Raw genomic sequence first — 17,484 nt, forward strand, 5'->3', positions numbered from 1 at the left:
CCTAATATGTAGATGGCACTCAATTATCAGCATCTGTAATGTGTGTTGCTATTATTACTACTATTATGATTATCATCTTTCACATGAATTAGTGCCAGACTCAGGACCCAAGCATGGGCATCCTGCTCCCAGCTCTTTCTACCACAAACAACAGGAACACCAGGAGACCCGGTCGTGTGAGAGGGACTGTCTTTCTCACATGAGTTATCCCAGATCCCTCTCTTCCCGGTGTTTCTCACCTCCAATCCAACAGCAAGCCTGAGTCTTTACTGTGACATATAGCCTAAATCTGACCATGTCTCATCATCTCTTTTACTGTCCTTCTGGTCATCTCTAGCCCCGATTCTAGCAGAGCCTGCCAGCCTGTCTTCCTGCTTTCTCTCTAGCCCCGTGAGTCCATTCTCTTCAAAACAGCTATAGTGATCTTTCCAAAATGTAAGTGCTATCATTTTCCTGCTTAAAATTCCACAATAAGGTTTTAGAGATAAATTTCCTACCATGGTGAATAAGACTCCACACGATTTGGCCTCTGCGGACCCATCTGACTACATTTTGTTATATTCTGCCCCCTGACCACTTTGCTAGAAATTTGAGTGTTTCTAAGGTACCAACGTATCTCTACCCTGTACTAGTCCATTTCTGTTGCTTATAACAGAGTTCCTGAAACTGGATAATTTGCAAAGAAATGAAACTTATTTCCTACAGTTTTAGAGGCTGGGAAGTCCACAGTCCAAGGGGCACATCTGGTGAGCACCTTCTTCTTGGTGGTGACTCTCCACAACAACAGAGGGTGTCACATGGCAAGGGAAATGGGCTGCGCTAGGGAGCTAACCTTCCCACATGCTCTCCTTTTAAAGCCATCAGAACCACACCCATGACAACCCATTAAACTATGAATCCATTACTCCATGAATGTTTCGATCCATGATGAGGGCACAGTCTTCATGATCTGATCGCCTCTTAAATGCCCTGCCTTCTACTACAATATTAGGGATTAAGTTTCAACATGAGCTTAGGGGACATTCAAACTACAGCACATCCCAAGGCAATTGCCCTTGATCTTCTCTTTATCTGGAATTCCCTTTCCTCTGTTTTCAAATGGCTGGCTTCTTCTCCTTGTTGAGTTTTCTCAAAGGTCTTCCTTAGAGAGGCTTCCCTGACCATCCTCTCACTTTCCATTCCACTACCCTGTTCCTTCATGCATGTATGTATATGTAAAAAGCATTTGTTCAAATCTGTAATCACTTTACTCGTATTTGCATGTGTACTGCCTGCCTCTCACCATGAGAACGTACACTCCCTGAAGTCAGGATTTTTGTTTTTCTTGTTCATCCCCATATTCCTGTGTTCTTCCTTGCTGAAAAGCACACGTACAGAATAGGGGATCAATAAGTGTATTTTGATTGAATAAACATATAAATGAATAAAATCTACAGCTATATCTATGTACAATAAAATTATATTATTCAAATTATTGACCATGTCCTACACAGATGGCGTTGAGAAAGGAAGCACATTATGTCACTCCACAAATATCAGTGGACATTTTCTTTTTTAAAAAGGAGGACTGCAGCTCAGTCTTTGCCTTTTTTTTTTTTTTTCTTCTGGCAGCTGGCCAGTAAGGAGAACCAAACCCTTGACCGTGGTGTTACAAAGTGGCACTCTAACGAATTGAGCTAAATGACCAGCCCTTAGTAGGCATTTTCTACCCTACTAAGCCATGTCATACACTGGAAATGAACTACAAGAAAAAGAAAAAAAAGTAGGAAACTCTCAAACTATGTTTTAATAGTAGCAGTGTAAACTCTGGCTGTCTTATAACCTGTGCTTATTTGTTTATTCAAAAAATACTGTGTGGGTGTCTACATTATGTCTATCACTATTCTGGGAGTTTTAGACATATCAGTTGTTGAAAAGAAAAAGGCAAAAATTTCTGTCATTGTAAAACTTCCAGCATTTTTGTGGTTGAGCGGTAGAGGGTAAGTTAGGAAGATTGAAGGTGGTGATCAGAGGGGAGTACATAAAGTCGAGATTATGGAGCAGTTGTAGTTATTGATCCAGGGCACGGGTTTGTGAACTTTTTCTGTAAGGTGTCAGATAGTAAACAGGCTTTGCAGACCCATCTCTGTTACAACCACTCAGCTGTGTCACTGCAGTGCAAAAGCAGCCACAGACAACATATCATGAATGTGTGTGGATGTATTCCAATCAAACTTTATGAAAATAGGTGGCAAGCTGGACATTACGTAGCCATTGTCGGCCAACCCCTGGTCTGAGGTAGAAGGTACAGGCTGTGACCATGGGCGTGAGTGGAGTGGAAGCTAAAGTAGAGTGGAGGACAAAGACATGGGAGATCCAGGAACTGAGACACCAAGATTTGGACGGATGGAAAGTTGGAAGGATGATGTATATGTATGTTAAAATTGCCAAGACTTAAGACTAGTACTGGAGAGTGTGACAATGAGAGAAGAGCTGACAACTTTAAGAAATAGAGGAAAGTGTCCTAGAGGTTGGCAGATGATGCCACAAAAGAGAGGTAGCACATGACATAATCTGATAACATGAGATTCAGAGCTGAAGTTTTTTAGGGATAAGGGAAGAATAATGGTCTGAAAGTGGCATAGGATAAAGCTCCATTCTCTGGGACTGTGGTACTTCTCCACATATTCAAAATAACTTCTCACCAAACATGATAAACATAGCAATTGGAGTGAAAAAAAATTCCAGCAATGAGTCCCCAGTAGCAGGTGCCTTAGGAAGGAGGTTACAGCCCTACATTTTGTAGATTCCGCATATGCTGTCATGTGGCATCTCTGCAAACACTAACCAGCTACTACCTGGAGGCACATTTTTTAGCTCCCACTGGCAAGAAAACCAGCTTCCACATATATTTTGAATATTTTTTATTGTGTCTTCATAGTAAAATGGGAATTTTAGAGCAGTGGCAGACTTATTGATAATATCTTATACTATAACAGGCTAAGAGAAGTATCTCGGAGCCTAAAAATTCAAGTTGATGGTCACTAAAGTTGAAAAAGATCAGAACATGCCCGAAAATGGAGATTGAGGACTTGAAAAGTTAAGTCCTATTAAAGGGAACTGGAGGCTTTCAAAACGACTAAAATGACACCAAAGAGAGATTAACCAGCAGGCAGAGAGCTGGCAAAATGTGTTCATGAATTATATACCATACCAGAAGTTCTAGCAAGCGAAAAGCATAGGATTAATAATTAACCAGCACAGTAATAATGGGCTTGTATGTTCTGCTTTTTCTTAGTGAAAAAAAAAATTGGCTTACTTACTGTTTATGCTCATTGTTTGTCCCTTCATATTTATAGAGAGGACAGTTCATAAGCCACATCTGTTTTATAAGTGTGAATCTTTTTTTCCCAAAGTTTGTTCAGTGTTACCCTCATGCTCTCACTTGGACCTTCCTGAAAATACTAGAAGGCTCGGTCTCAGGCTCCTGCTGGTGATTGGTGCTACACGGAAGAGCTATGGTCCTGGCCACCAATATTTGAAGCCCTTCTCCACCGTGTTTTATTTAGCACCATAGTTATCTTCATCACCAATCGGTATTTGTGAAATGAAGTGCCTGTTTAGCACAGTTCTTCGTAATACCCATGTGTCTGCTCTTTGCCCATCCAGAGTTTAAAATTCAGAAAAATTAACTGAAAACTCCCCTCACCCCTGAGCCCCAGCACTCAGCACCTTTCCTGGAGAACAAATAGGGAGTCCTTTACATGTTTATTGGATAAATGAATAAAAACATGTGGAGAACACACAGAAAGTAAAACAGAAATGTTAAACTAATGCAGGAAGGAACATTAATACATATTACGTATTAGTAAGTTCATTTAAAAGTGCTAGGCAAATGCAGAGTTCTGGGGAAACGTACAGGTAAACTAGGGGTGAAATATTCCTTAGAGGGAAGGGAGGAGATAGTAAAATCTTTTTCTTCTTATACAGAAGGAAACTAAAGGTTTAGGGTTTACAGCACATCAATTTTCTATTATCACTTTTCTTTCTTAGATGAGCTTTAATATTTATTTATGACCTCACTGTAGAAAAATTTGCAAAGCACAAGAGTAAGAATAAAATTAGAAATCCAATAATTAAAGCACTCAAAGCTAAGCCTGTTCATGTTATTTAACATATTTACTTACAAATTTTTGCCATATATATACAATAGAGACAGATTAGAATAATAAACTCCCATGTATCCATCCTGCAGTTTCAACAATTTTCCACTCATGGCCAAACTTGCTTTAATCTCTATTCTTTCTCGTTTTTTGTTTTGTTTTGCATTGTTTTGTTTCGGCAATCCAAACCCATGACCTTGATGTTATAAGGCTGTACTTTATCTCTATTCTTACTTGTATACCTTCTTCCCCTCTGTGTATAACTTTGAAACAAATCCCAGATACATTATAATAAATATCAAATATTTAACATATATCCCTAAGATTGCCAGGCACATTGTAGTATAGTTATGTTAATATGGAATATACAAAATCATATATACTTGTATTTACTTGCATCTATTTCTGATTTCAAAAAAAATATTTTTAATTAAAAAAATTTTTTTAAATTTCCTCCATGATTTTTTTTAACCTATTTTAACCTCCTAGTACCTCAACAACGACTTGGGAAGAAAAGAACCACTTTGGAAACCCAATGCTAAAGCTACTGTCTCTCTCTAGGTGTCCCCTCCTTAAACAGGATAGTGCATGTACAGTGCCTTGCACAAATAGGAGCTATTTGACTTGGTAAGGTTAATATTGCTCAAAATAAACAGCCTTTTTTCAATGCCTACAAGTCAACACAGCACTGAGCACTTACACCTACTACAGCAGGTGGGTGTCACACACCTCTGCAAATAAGTCATGATATTTTTCTCATTTGGTAAGGGAGGACACTGAGGCTTGGAAAGTCTAAGCAGCTTACCTAAAATCACAGAGATCGCAAATGGTTGACGTGGGATTTTAGCACAACCTTGTCTCACACCAGAGCCCAGGTTCTTAACCTCTGTGCAAATTTTGTACTATAAATTCATGTTTTCCATAAGGAACTTAATGATTTACATAGAATCACAGAATTGATAGATTCTCATGATATCATCTAGTACAGACCTCACCTCAATCCAAAGTTCTTCAGAAATATTCAAATTGGAGTGAAATTGGGGTGAATATATTAGGACACGCAACTACCGAGTAATCAAATTCTCCTTGTAGCTGTACAAGGGTAGATTTTGCCATATTCTATTCCGTGAAGACATCTGTAAATTGTATCATAATATATATTATTATAGTAACCTTAGCAAAGTCCAAACCAAATTTTGATTGCATCAGTAAATTTTCTTTGCTGTATGATCAATATTAATATGAACAGTATCTGTGAAACTGTTTTAGGAAGGAGGTTCTAAATTCTGACCTTCTCTTTTTTCTCTCAGTCTCTGTAATATCGTACAGATTTGTTCCAAGCACCATTAGAGAAACCTCTATGAGTTTTTTGACACTGTTCAATGGATTTGGCTGTTTTACAGGGGCACTGTTGGTGGAGTTGGTATATCTCACCTCAGAAGGTAAAAATAGGTTCATGGTATGCTTATATACATTGATTTGATGGCTAGGGAACTGGGAGACAAAATCTTAAGAGAGGGGCTTTGCCAGTGTAGTCTTTTTCTTAATTGATCCACTTTTGCAATTAAGATAGAATTAAGATAGGAAATAGACTCTTGCTGTATTCATTAATTTCTGGGAATTGTTTTTCTTTTGATAGGAGGAGGTAATTACAGAATGTCACTTCTCATGAGACCCTGTCTGCTTTTTTTAGTGTATTTAAAACAAACTGGTCATTATATTCTTATTAGGTCTTTCAATGAGGCTGTATTCAACAATGCTTCAGAGCTGGCACAGACAAGCCTCAGAAAAAGAAAATATAGGAGTGTGAGTTACCTGGATGATCTTTTTTTCCTTTTTCACCGTAAATTCTGTCTATGGAACCAAAGAGGAATTTTGAGTTGAATAACAAATGATCTTGGGAAATTTACCTAGTAGAAATTTTGGTCAGGAGAAACAACCAATCTGAAAAATTCAGATGCAAAATTAAGGTACTCATCAGTACATGTGTTGGTGAAAAAGATCTGACAGGATGATAATAATGATTTGCTGTCAGAATGCATTGCCTTTGGCTGTATTTTAAATGCACAGATTATTTTCTTTATTTGTTCTAAAATGTCAATATAGCTTAAATTTTATTTTAATTTACTTTTGCTTATTTATGGAAAACATCACGAGCTTATTAACTTCTCTACTTTCAAAAGTACTTATAGTTGTGTACCTAAAATAACGTAAAGAAAGTGCTGGGTTTTATTCTCTTTTAATAAACACATTTAATTTATCTGCTTTCAAACTATGGAAAAATTAACCTCTGTGAATGAGAAACTCCTCTTAACTCTAAGTCTCCATTCAAAAACATTTATCAGCTGGCCGGCTAGCTCTGTTGGTTAGAGTGTGGTATTGATAACACCAAGGTCAAGGGTTTGGATCCCTGCACAGGCCAAAATCTCTCTCTCCCTCTCTCTCTCTCTCTCCATCTATCTATATATCTATCTATCTATCTATCTATCTATCTATCTATCTATCTATCTATCTATCTATCTATCTATCTATCTATCTCTATCTCTATTGCTTAAGGGCCCTCTCTGTTCCAGGCACCGTACTGGGCACTGGGGATACCATGGCAAGAAAAATAAACAGTTCCAAACCTGCATGAGATTTCCAGAGGTGCAGGGAAGCAATAAAATTGAGTGATAAATACAGTGACAGGTATAGTAGAGTTCTAGGGAACAAACCTACCAATGGTTGACAAGATCAAACTCTGCCCTTCTTTTAGTTATCTGAGAAAGTTAAGCAAAAGCATGTATTAAATATTTACATGGTGCCAGGCCTTGTGCTGCACAGAATTGCGTAAGATATGATTCCAGTCCTCAAAGAAAGTGAATCCAAACTGCCATAACCAACTCTGTGAACTGCAGCAAGTTGCTGACTTCTCTGGTAATCTGATTCTCCATATGTAAACGAGAGACTAAGCACTGGCATTATGATTTTGTAAACTTATAACCTGTCTCAATACCTAAAATATTTTAGGTGTTAAATATATGTTTTCTTTCTTCAAATTACTCAGTGAAGATGTTTCTAAAAATTTGCTTTAAAATTTTTTTCTATAATCAAATCACATTTGACCTCTTCTAGACGAACTGCAAAGTCAAATATTACTACCAGTTTATCTTTTATATAAATCTAAATTTTTCACATGTACGCTTAAGCAACTTACCCAGATTCTGACCAGCTTCATAGGTTAAGCTCTCCCCAAGGCTACCCTCATGTTAGACACTAGCTACAGTTTGGAGGTTCCCAAGACTGTCATCATTTCTGACAAAGGGGCTATAAATGTGCGGTTCCCACAGATTCCCTCAGGTTTGATAATTTGCTAGAATGATTCACAGAACTCAAGAAAGCACAGTACTTGTGATTACGTCTTTATTATAACAAAATAATGCAGATCAGAATGAGCCAAAGGGAGAGGCATCCAGAGCAAGGTCTGGCAGGGTTGCAGAAGTGAAGTTTCCTGCACTGTCAGGGATGCAGTATCCTCCCAGCACATCAACGTTGGGCAATATGAAAAATATTGCCAACCAGGAAAGCTCACCTGAGCTTCAGTGTCCACCATTTTTACTGAGGCTTTATTACATAGGCACTGTTGATTGAATTATTGGCCATGTCGTTGAACTCAATCTCCAGCCTCCCTCCCCTCCCCAGAAGTTGGACTAATAACATGTGGCTCAAAGCTCAACCCTCTAATCACATGGTCAGTCTTTCTGGCTGGCCAGCCCCTAATTCTGAGTCATTTCGTTAGTGTAAACTATAAGTTGGGGTCCGAGAGGCCCCCCATAAATAGCAAAGACATTTTGATCACTAAGGAAATTCAAAGAATTTAGAATTTACCTCCCAGGAACCAGGACAGGCAAATTCTTTATTGCACCCAACAATTTTTGCAAAAACATTCTCGGGTAGCTGAAATGTTTATTGAAAATCTGCATAGTATGGTTGGTAAGAGCATTACCAACATACAAGCATTACTGCATTCATTACAATAATCTTGTAAAGGTGATAATATTGTTATCCTTATCTTTTAAATGTAAAAATTAAGGCAGAAGAAATAAAGTTAAGTGCTCCAGAGATCACAACTAGTGTCTGACAGATATAACCCTCTCAGCATTCTGAAACCAATTCCAACATTGATTTTAATACACCAAGCAACTATTAAAAGTCCCCAAATATATGGGCTTTTTAATGACATTTGTTATTTCTGCAATATTAACTTCCTCCTTGGAAGGAGATCTGCATATAGTATAATATTGACAATATTCTAGATAGAGTACAAAGATGGAGAAACAAAAGTTTATATAATTTTGGCAGAGTTTGGTGCCCATGAAGGAAGGCTACCAAGGATACATGGTTAGGACTTCTCAGCAAGATGGGATGTGGGGTGGGGCACTTTCTAAACTTGTGCTCAAGAGAACGTCATTTAAATTCCCACCAATTAATTTAAGTTACTTCTCCTTTTAAGGGTTTTTTTCTGATCATAATAATATTGTGGTATATCAAGTCAGTAAATTAGAATCTTGCAGTGGGATGTTACCTTAGTAACATAGTCTAGTCTAACATTTTAACAGAAGAAGATGTATTAGCATTTTCTAGTGTCCAGAAAACTTCTCTACTATGAGATATAACCCGAGTCTGCCCATCTATTGATAACTATGCCCCGCAGAATAACTCTAACTTTCTATCCACATAGCAACCTTCAAATATTTGATAAATATTTCGAGAAATAATGTGGTATAGTGGCTAAGAGAATAGCTTCTGAAGTCAGACCACCCAAATTGAATTCAGGTCGTCTAGATATGTATTCTTAGTTCCATGTTAGTAATGGTAATAAATAATTCATCATGTTGTTCTGAGGATTAAGTAATTAATACACACAGCAAGTGCTCCATAAAGACAGTAATCAAAGCCCCTTCTATATTATAGACAAACCACCCCACTTTTTCCATATTGCATGATTCCCTAATTTTTCACTTTCTCCCAATCCAATAAGCAAACAACAATCTGTCAGTATCTTTTTTAACATATGGTTTCCAAAATTGAACATAATACTCAAGATGGGTACAACCAGGATAGGCATGCTACTTTTATCAACCTGCACACTCCTTTCTCTGAACATTAAGGAAGATTGTGTTGACTTTTTCATTAAAACTTGAAACTTTTTTTTAGCAGTCACTCTCAATTCAACTCATTTTATCACAATTACTTTTCTAATTAAGTGCAAGGCTTTATCTTTATCTTTAATAAATGTCAACCCATCTTCCTACATAACAGACATTTTTTGAAACTTCACTTTGTCATGTAGTGAATTACTAATCTTTACTTCCTTACTAGCTTTGTATTATATGCAAATCTGGTAAGCAAGTTCCTAGACCTCTTCTAGGTAACTGATAAAAATTGTTGAATTGGACAGGACCAAAAATAGTCTTATGGAAAATTGCTAAAACTTATTGCAAGTTAATGACAATCAATTAATCCTCCCCTTTTGGATGTAATCAGCTCCCAGTTCACTCAATCACTAATTATTCAGTCCATTCACTTCTCTATCATTCTCTAAATGACATCACAGGAAACTTTCTCATATGTTTTTCTGGGAGTAGGATATATCTGTGCTTGTGACAGTCCCTTTAACCATCAGAATAGCATTCCTCAAAAAAAGAAATGAAGTTCATTTAGATGATTTGGTTCTAGTGATCCTATACTGGCTTATAATGACTAATTAGGGGCCTAAAAGAAAGTGGCCTTTTGACCATAAGCATGATTTGGGGCAGGTCATTATCTCTTTAAGACTGTTTCCTCTTAATTAAAAAGGGAATGATGTACTTCACTATTCTCAGAGAATATAAGAAGACAAAATTAAATAAGGTATTTGAAATTTTCAAAGCCAGAGATTATTTTTAAATAAATTAATTCACCAGCCACCAAAAAAAAAAAAGAAAAAAAGAAAAAAATCTATGTATAAAATTAATTCAGACATTATAATGACCCATTTGGTTAAAAACAAGATCAGTCTATTCAGTCAAACAACCAGTCTATTCAATAGAACCGACCATAATAAAACCAACACTATAATATACATTTGGGCACCCCACATCTCTCAGCATTCCATTTAGCGTATAGGATATTTTCAACCTTTAAGAATTCATTTCAGCTGAGCATGTGTGCATGTGAGTATGTGTGAGTGTTCGTGTATGATTGGCAAAGATCAGCTATCACAGTCTCCCAGTCTCCAAGCTGCATTAGTCATTTTTAGCACCATGATGGAGAATAGTGTGAATGCGGTAAATTCAAAAGATTTCTCAAAACTTGACTGTGCAGACAGATAACTGTTAGAGTGACATTTTCAGTACAAGTGAGAAAACTGATCCTTCTGGGATCTCTCACTCGGAGTGCTTTAAAGGAGAAGATACAAGACTAAACCCATCCTCCTACACTAATCATTTCAGAAATAGTTTACAAGTGGCAATGCTAATATAAGGGCGAGAGGAAGCCAGTCAAACTGCTTATTTTGACTATATCCCATTAGCAACAAGATCAATGTTTTTTTGCACTCATGAGTTCAAGCTTACGTTTTGACAAAAATAACAAAATAGAATTCAGTAAAAAATGACATCTTAGTTATGGGCAGGCAGGTGATTGAAAGATCCAAAGTAAAACGTCTAAGAGAAAAAGGGTAATTGGGCAGAATCGAGAGGTCAAGCTGTATATCTTTTTGTCCCCACTAGTCCCTCCCCCTGAGAATTCAGGAAAGGAGCAAAGAATTTAGCTGTTTAATTCCCATCAAGATCATTTTAAATTAAAAATGAGATCTTCTAAAATTCTCATTTAAATATCTATGATTACTGAGGCCACTGACAGTCATGTCAGTGTCAATCACTGAGTCACTCTTGAAACAGGAATTTGCAGTTGCAGTAAACTTGATAGAAGAAAATATTTATGCATCTGGAAAAGTATTCAAACTGGATTTCATGAGCCCACTCTTATTTTCTAAGAAATAAGTTTCTTCAGATTCAGATCTATGCCTCAGGTCCAGCTTCCCATGGGTTATGAGATTACAGATGTTGAGACCCAGGGTGGAAAAAAAGCAGCTACTATCATAATCCTCCTTCACCTAGGCCCTACTCTGTTCATTAGTCAACTGGTTTAGTGCCAATGTCCCTGTGGCTAACTCAGCAGGTCCCCAGAAGCTCCCATCAGCAAATCCTCAGAATTAAATGCAGAGTCCTGCTCACCGATAGTGTTATGTATCCCAGATACAATTTCTTCTACATCCTCAACCTTGTCTCCACAGCACCCCCTGGAATCTTAGTCTCTTCTCTTCTTCACTAATAACTTACCTTCTAAGATGTTTATGAGAACTAAAGGAAATAGGTATAAATCACCTGGTAAATGTAGGTGCACTAAAATAATAATTTTGTGGCTGTTTATTGTAATTTGAGTGGGATCTCAACATCTTCCAAATGAGCTAGAAATATCATGGGTATGATGTTTTGGTATGGCACTTTACTATTTCTTCTGAAAAGGATGTATTCTATAATTGCAGAGCACAGTTGTCCTGTATGACTTCAATGGGGATGAGATCCAATAAAGCTCTGAGATTCTTCCTGGCCTCATGGCTTCATGTCATTAATGGAGCCATCTTTGCATGGCAAATGTACATGAATGCTCACACTAAGAATATCTGGAAATGGCACTGAAGCTGAAATTTGGAGGATGAGTGGCGTTTAGCGTACTGTGCATAAGAGCAAAGTATTTCTGGTACAGAGAATATATACCAAGGCTCAGAAATAAAGAATTTCTGGGAGCATAAGAGGAACCCAAAGAAGGCCAGTAAACTGAAAATATTCAGAAAAGGAGAAAATGGCATGCAGTCAAGTTGGGGCAATAGAGGCAAAATCATGCAGGAACTTTATTTACAAGAATTTTTTTTAACGTGAATGCAATAAGAAATCATAAAGGCATCAGGTGAATGACATGATGTATTGGTGTATTAAGAAGATCACTGTGGATGCAGTATAATTTGAAAGGGAGAAAGAATGATTTGGAAGAAGCAGGATGGGTAAAATTGAAGTAATTCAAGAAAGTCTAGAGTAGCGATAGAGGAAGTGGGCAGATGGAGAGAAGTGAATAGATATAAGCTAGTTTTTAGAGGTAGAATCAGGAAAGCATCCCAGATTCTGCCATGAGCAACTGTGGGCGGAGTCAGGGGGCAAATCTTCTGTTTACTAAATGGAGAATACTGGAAGAAGAATAGATTTTAAAATTTATCATTTATTAAAAAAATTTTTTTTTAATTTATCATTTATTCTCTTTTTAACACTAGAAGTTTGACATACCTGTGAGACGTCCAAATAGAAATATCTGGAGCTCAGAAAAAAAAGTCTTGGTTAGATGTATAAATATGAAAATCTTTGGCACAAAAATAATGCTTGACACCATAGAGCTGAATGAAACTACCTAGTGTGAATATTAAGAACAAGGAGGAAAAGGAGCCCAGATCTTAAACCTGAAAAGCCCTAACATTAGAGGTTAGATGGAGAAGGAACAGCGCACCAAAGAAAGAAAGATAGCAGCCAGTGAGGTGGTGAGGAGGGAAGAATTATACTCAGATAATAATGCATATATAACATATAATAAGTATACGCACAGATGTATGTGTATATTCCTATTTACTGAAAATGAGAGAAGGTTGTTTCAAGCAGGGAATGGTAAACTGCATCAAGTGCGCCTGTGGAATCAGGTAGGACGAAGGACAGGCAGTGTCCATAAGATTTAGGAGCATGATGGTCACCAATAGCTTTAACAGAAGCCATTGCGGTAGTGAGATGGGAATGAAAACCAGATTGGAGTGCGGTGACTGTCTCGTAAGTGAATCAAAATACAGGATGCTCGGTTAAATTTGAATTTCAGATAAACAACCAGTAAGTTTTTATTATTTAAGTATGTCCCATGCAACACTAAGGACATACAGAAGAAATCATTCACGAAATATTTAGGGCAGCCTTATCCTAAAAAATAATTCATTTTTGTCCTGAAATTCAAATTTACCTGGGAATTCTGTATTTTATCTGGGAACCTTAGGTGTGGATTCAAGAAACTTTTTTATTTTCGAGAAATGCTTGAGTGTATTTAACTGATGAGGGTGGAACGCAGGAAAAAGAAGGAGGAAAGGCCCCGAGGATCAAGGTGGGGGACTCAGGCAGGAAGCACCGCAGAGAGATTGACATTTTATCGGAAGGTGGATACTTCTTTCCTGCACTAAAACAGAAGAGAGAAAGGGGGGGAGGGTGCAGGTGCAAACATGAGTAGTTCTGGTATTGAAAAGATGCTGGGGGGGCCCTTTGAAGCCCCCATTTTCTGTGTGAAGTATGCAGCAGGCCATCTGTGAGAGCAGAGAGGACGAAGGTGACAATGCAGAGTGGGACGAGCAGGGGGATATGACTTTGTTATTGTGAGAGCAAGAAAAGATGATTGAGAAGGCAGGTGTTAAGATCGGGGGCAGCGGATGCTGGGATCACCAGGAGTGATACCAAACGACCTAGTGCATGACTTTGCCCGGTGATATTCAGGTGCTCGATGCAGGCATGACGATGTCTGGTAGATTTTAAAATGGTCTAAGGACCACGAGACACAGGATGAAAGGCGCAAACTGTACTCTTGAATTAAGGTGATCTGGGATAAAAGACTATTCCTCCCCAAACACACAGATGAGAAAGGCTTCCTTCCCCAATTCTGAAATTAATCGATCTACCTCATTAGCTAACTGAAGTTGCAAATGAGGAACAGACTGTACAAACAAGCAGATACTGGGATAAAAACCAGTTCCTGTTATATCCATAAGATTACTTAAATTCAATATTTTACTATTTTAAATAACTCCACTTAGAGATTGGTTTATTAATCCGGGCCACAGATACTTATTGGGTCCCTACTATGTGCAAGCACTGGCTAGATACTGAATTAATAATACCAACGCTGATGTTTAATTAACAAGAAGAACCTTGTAGAAATATTTGACACTCAAATTAATATCAGATATATTCATTTGACTAATGCTATTACAATTACAGTTCATAGCTAATGGCATTATCGGGCTATTATCACAAAGCATTACCTCTCTTCTAAAACTCATTTCCATGATAATTCATTGAAATCATCATGAGAACACACTATCTTGATGGGTTTTTACCTCCCAATGCTCTTTGATAGAATGAACTCAGCCTTATAAAAAAAGCTCGTTATGCCAAATATCACCCATGCCCGTTCTCTCTGCAGTTCAGGTGAACAATGCCGAGTGATTTCTCTACGATTGTGAAAGACACAGTGTCCCTTCCTGGAAACAGCAACCTGATTTCACTTTTATCCACAATTCCCAAGGCCTGAAAATGCAAATTAAAGTCACGATGAAAGCATTGTTATCTAAAAGAAAGTATTGAGCATGTGCAGATCTGGGGCCCAATCTCAATTCACCCATTCATTCAACAAATATTTATTCTGTCTCCTTTAGATGACTTTAGACAAACAGTTCAGCCACTCTGTGCCTCTGTTTCTTCGTCTGTAAATGGAGTGTAATAATAATTTGGGTTGTTATTAAATAAATTAAAAATGGTAGAAAAGTCAAAGTTAGAATATAGTTGTTAGGTATTATTTCTTTCAGGTATCATGAAAATTAATGTGTTTTAAAAATTAACTCAGGTAGGAGAGCTATGAATCTCAAATGAAGCATTTAAATTGGGTTACTAAAAAGAGGAAGGAAAGAAATTAACATTTATTAAGTGTCAGTTATATGCAGAACTTGCTATATGCATTTCACAAAGATATTATTTCATTAAATCTTTACAATTCTTTGGGGGTAGATATTTGTAGCCCCACCATATATATAAGAGGGACATGAGCTCAGAAAGTTATGTATGTTGCTGGATTCCTGATTCCAAAGCTCTGTTCACTACACTGGGTTTATTTCCCGTGGTGCGGAAGTACATCCACCCTGGAGACCTACCACTATGTCCTTTTCATTGCCTGCTTCTTCACTCCCAAGCAAAAGGCGCATAGTGAAATGGAAGGTGTGCCTCCAATAAAGCAGCGTATAAAACCCATTTCAATTATCTCAACAGTCTAGACAGTTGTTAGATCACCAGCACTATGAAATAACATTTTTTAAAAAATCTAACAAAGTCCAAGGAACATAATTGCTCACTGTACCCAACTATCTTTGGAGGAGATTCCGAAAGGCACATTTTAAGATTTTCAAAGTTCCGTTACGTTCAAAATAAAACAGTAGTTAGCAAAAAGGGGAAAATACTTGTGTTGCATCTTCCTGCAAAAAGAGATAGCAGTAATCTGCCTTGAATCAAAAGCAATGTACTGTAGCACTTAATGCCATGTATACTTGAGGTAGCTGGTAAATCTGTGATTTCAGTACAGAATACAGTGACATATTACTGAAGGGAGTAAATCTTAGGGTTCAGAATGGACTGGTTCTTGTTATTTGGGATACTGTGATTTTTAGAATAATGTCTTAGGACAATTTTATAAATAGCACATAACTTCCAAGTTACAGTATCAAGGTTGCTTATAACAGGCCTGCTCTCCGGTAATGCAATTGCTGAAGAGTTGGTAGTGATGGAAAAACACCCCTTTCTGTCATTTTACAATTAATCAGAAATGATTTTTGGAAGTCAAATTTTTCCAGTGTATATGATGAAGTGGTTTTAAAATAGTATTTTTCTTGCTGTAAAGGTAATTTATGATGAAATAAATCCAAATGATAAAGGAGAAAAAAAAAAGACTTTGAGATGTCTTTGTCAAATTATTATTTGGATAAATTTTCTTCCAATATTTTTTATTTGTGTGCATGTGTATGTGTGTATAGATATTAAATTTACACGTGTATATATAGATTTTAAACAAAATCAGGGTCTGAATAAACTCTGCTGAATGCTCAATCAACAAATTTGTATGAAGTTCCTCCTTTTTTTTTCTTCTCTTAAATAATATTGTGAGCATATATCCATGTCATTTGGAATTCAAAAAAGAAAAGCTCAATTTTAACAATTATGTGGGATGTTTCATTGCATGGATAGCATATATATACACAAAAACACACACACGCACATCTTAATGTACCTTTCCCTTCTTATGGAATGTTTAGGTTGTTTCCAATTTTTCAAAGCTATAAACATTACTAAGGTGAGCATTCTTTTGTGTAATCTTTAGGTACATCACTTATTCTCTCCTTAGAATAGAATCCTGGAAATGGGATTATTTCTTTAATGAGAGTAAATATTTTAAAGACTATTGAGAAGTAAAGCAAAATTTGTTTTTCAAAAGGTTGCATCAATTATGCTATCATTGTGATATGATAATACTGTTCCAGAGTATTAATTTCAGCCTTGAGCATAATATTTTGATCTTCATTAATCTAATTGGAAAAAATTATATTCTCTTAGTTACTTTAACTTATATTTTTTAGAATGTAAAATTGAAATTTTTAATGTTTGTAGAATATTTTTATCTTTCCTCTTTCGTGAGATGCTTAGTTATGTTCTTGGCCTATTTTTCTTTTGTTTATTTGGGGTTTTTTCTAATTAATTTATATATGTTCTTTAAACTTTAAAGATATAAGCGTTTTGTCGTATTTATTGTTAATATTTTCCCAGTTTTAACTCAACGTTTCATTTTATAAATGACTGTTTTATACAAGTTCTGCTGATAAATGTAACTAAATCTATCAACCTTTTTCATTGTGATCAATTTCATTGCATTTATCTCTGGTTGCAGAATTTTAATGGTTTAACATTTTGAATTTAATTTTCTCGTCTATGTAAATTTCATTTTGGTGTTGAGAAAATACTTATTTGCTTCAAATAACCAGTTTTCACAACATAATTTGATATATATTGAGAAAAGTTGATTAGACCATAAATATTCCACAACCATAGTGTAAATGAAATAAAACTAATCAGTTTCACATACATATTCTTAGTTCTTAAGTAAATTTGGGACTATTTCAAGATGTCTTTCCATCCCATTCCTTTCAGCTGCCTCTTGATTTTAGTATCACCCTCCTTTTAATTATTACAATTTCATGATATATATTTCACATCAGTTAGTGCTAATCATACTTCTCCTATGATTATTCTTCATTTATGAAAACCATATTCTCTATGGTATATACTTCCAGATGAATTTTAGAATCACTTCATCGATTTTCCCCAATCTTATTTATACTTAATAAAATGAGTAAAACTTGTTAATTTCAGAAAAACTTAAGTTTTTGCAATATTTAATGGTTTATCTAAGCACATAACACAGC

The 17,484-nt window shown here is 36.4% G+C and overlaps 1 protein-coding gene across 1 annotated transcript in view; it reads left to right on the forward strand.

Annotated features, from left to right (window-relative positions):
- Positions 1 to 17,484, forward strand: part of SLC15A5 (solute carrier family 15 member 5) — a 92,340-nt gene that overhangs the window by 61,731 nt on the left and 13,125 nt on the right. Inside the window, 1 exon segment of the mRNA XM_063115578.1 lies at positions 5,453 to 5,584. Coding sequence (XP_062971648.1) covers positions 5,453 to 5,584 — 132 coding nt within the window.

The sequence above is a fragment of the Cynocephalus volans genome, chromosome 12 (assembly GCF_027409185.1).
Source record: "Cynocephalus volans isolate mCynVol1 chromosome 12, mCynVol1.pri, whole genome shotgun sequence".
In the NCBI taxonomy this organism is placed as follows: domain Eukaryota; kingdom Metazoa; phylum Chordata; class Mammalia; order Dermoptera; family Cynocephalidae; genus Cynocephalus; species Cynocephalus volans.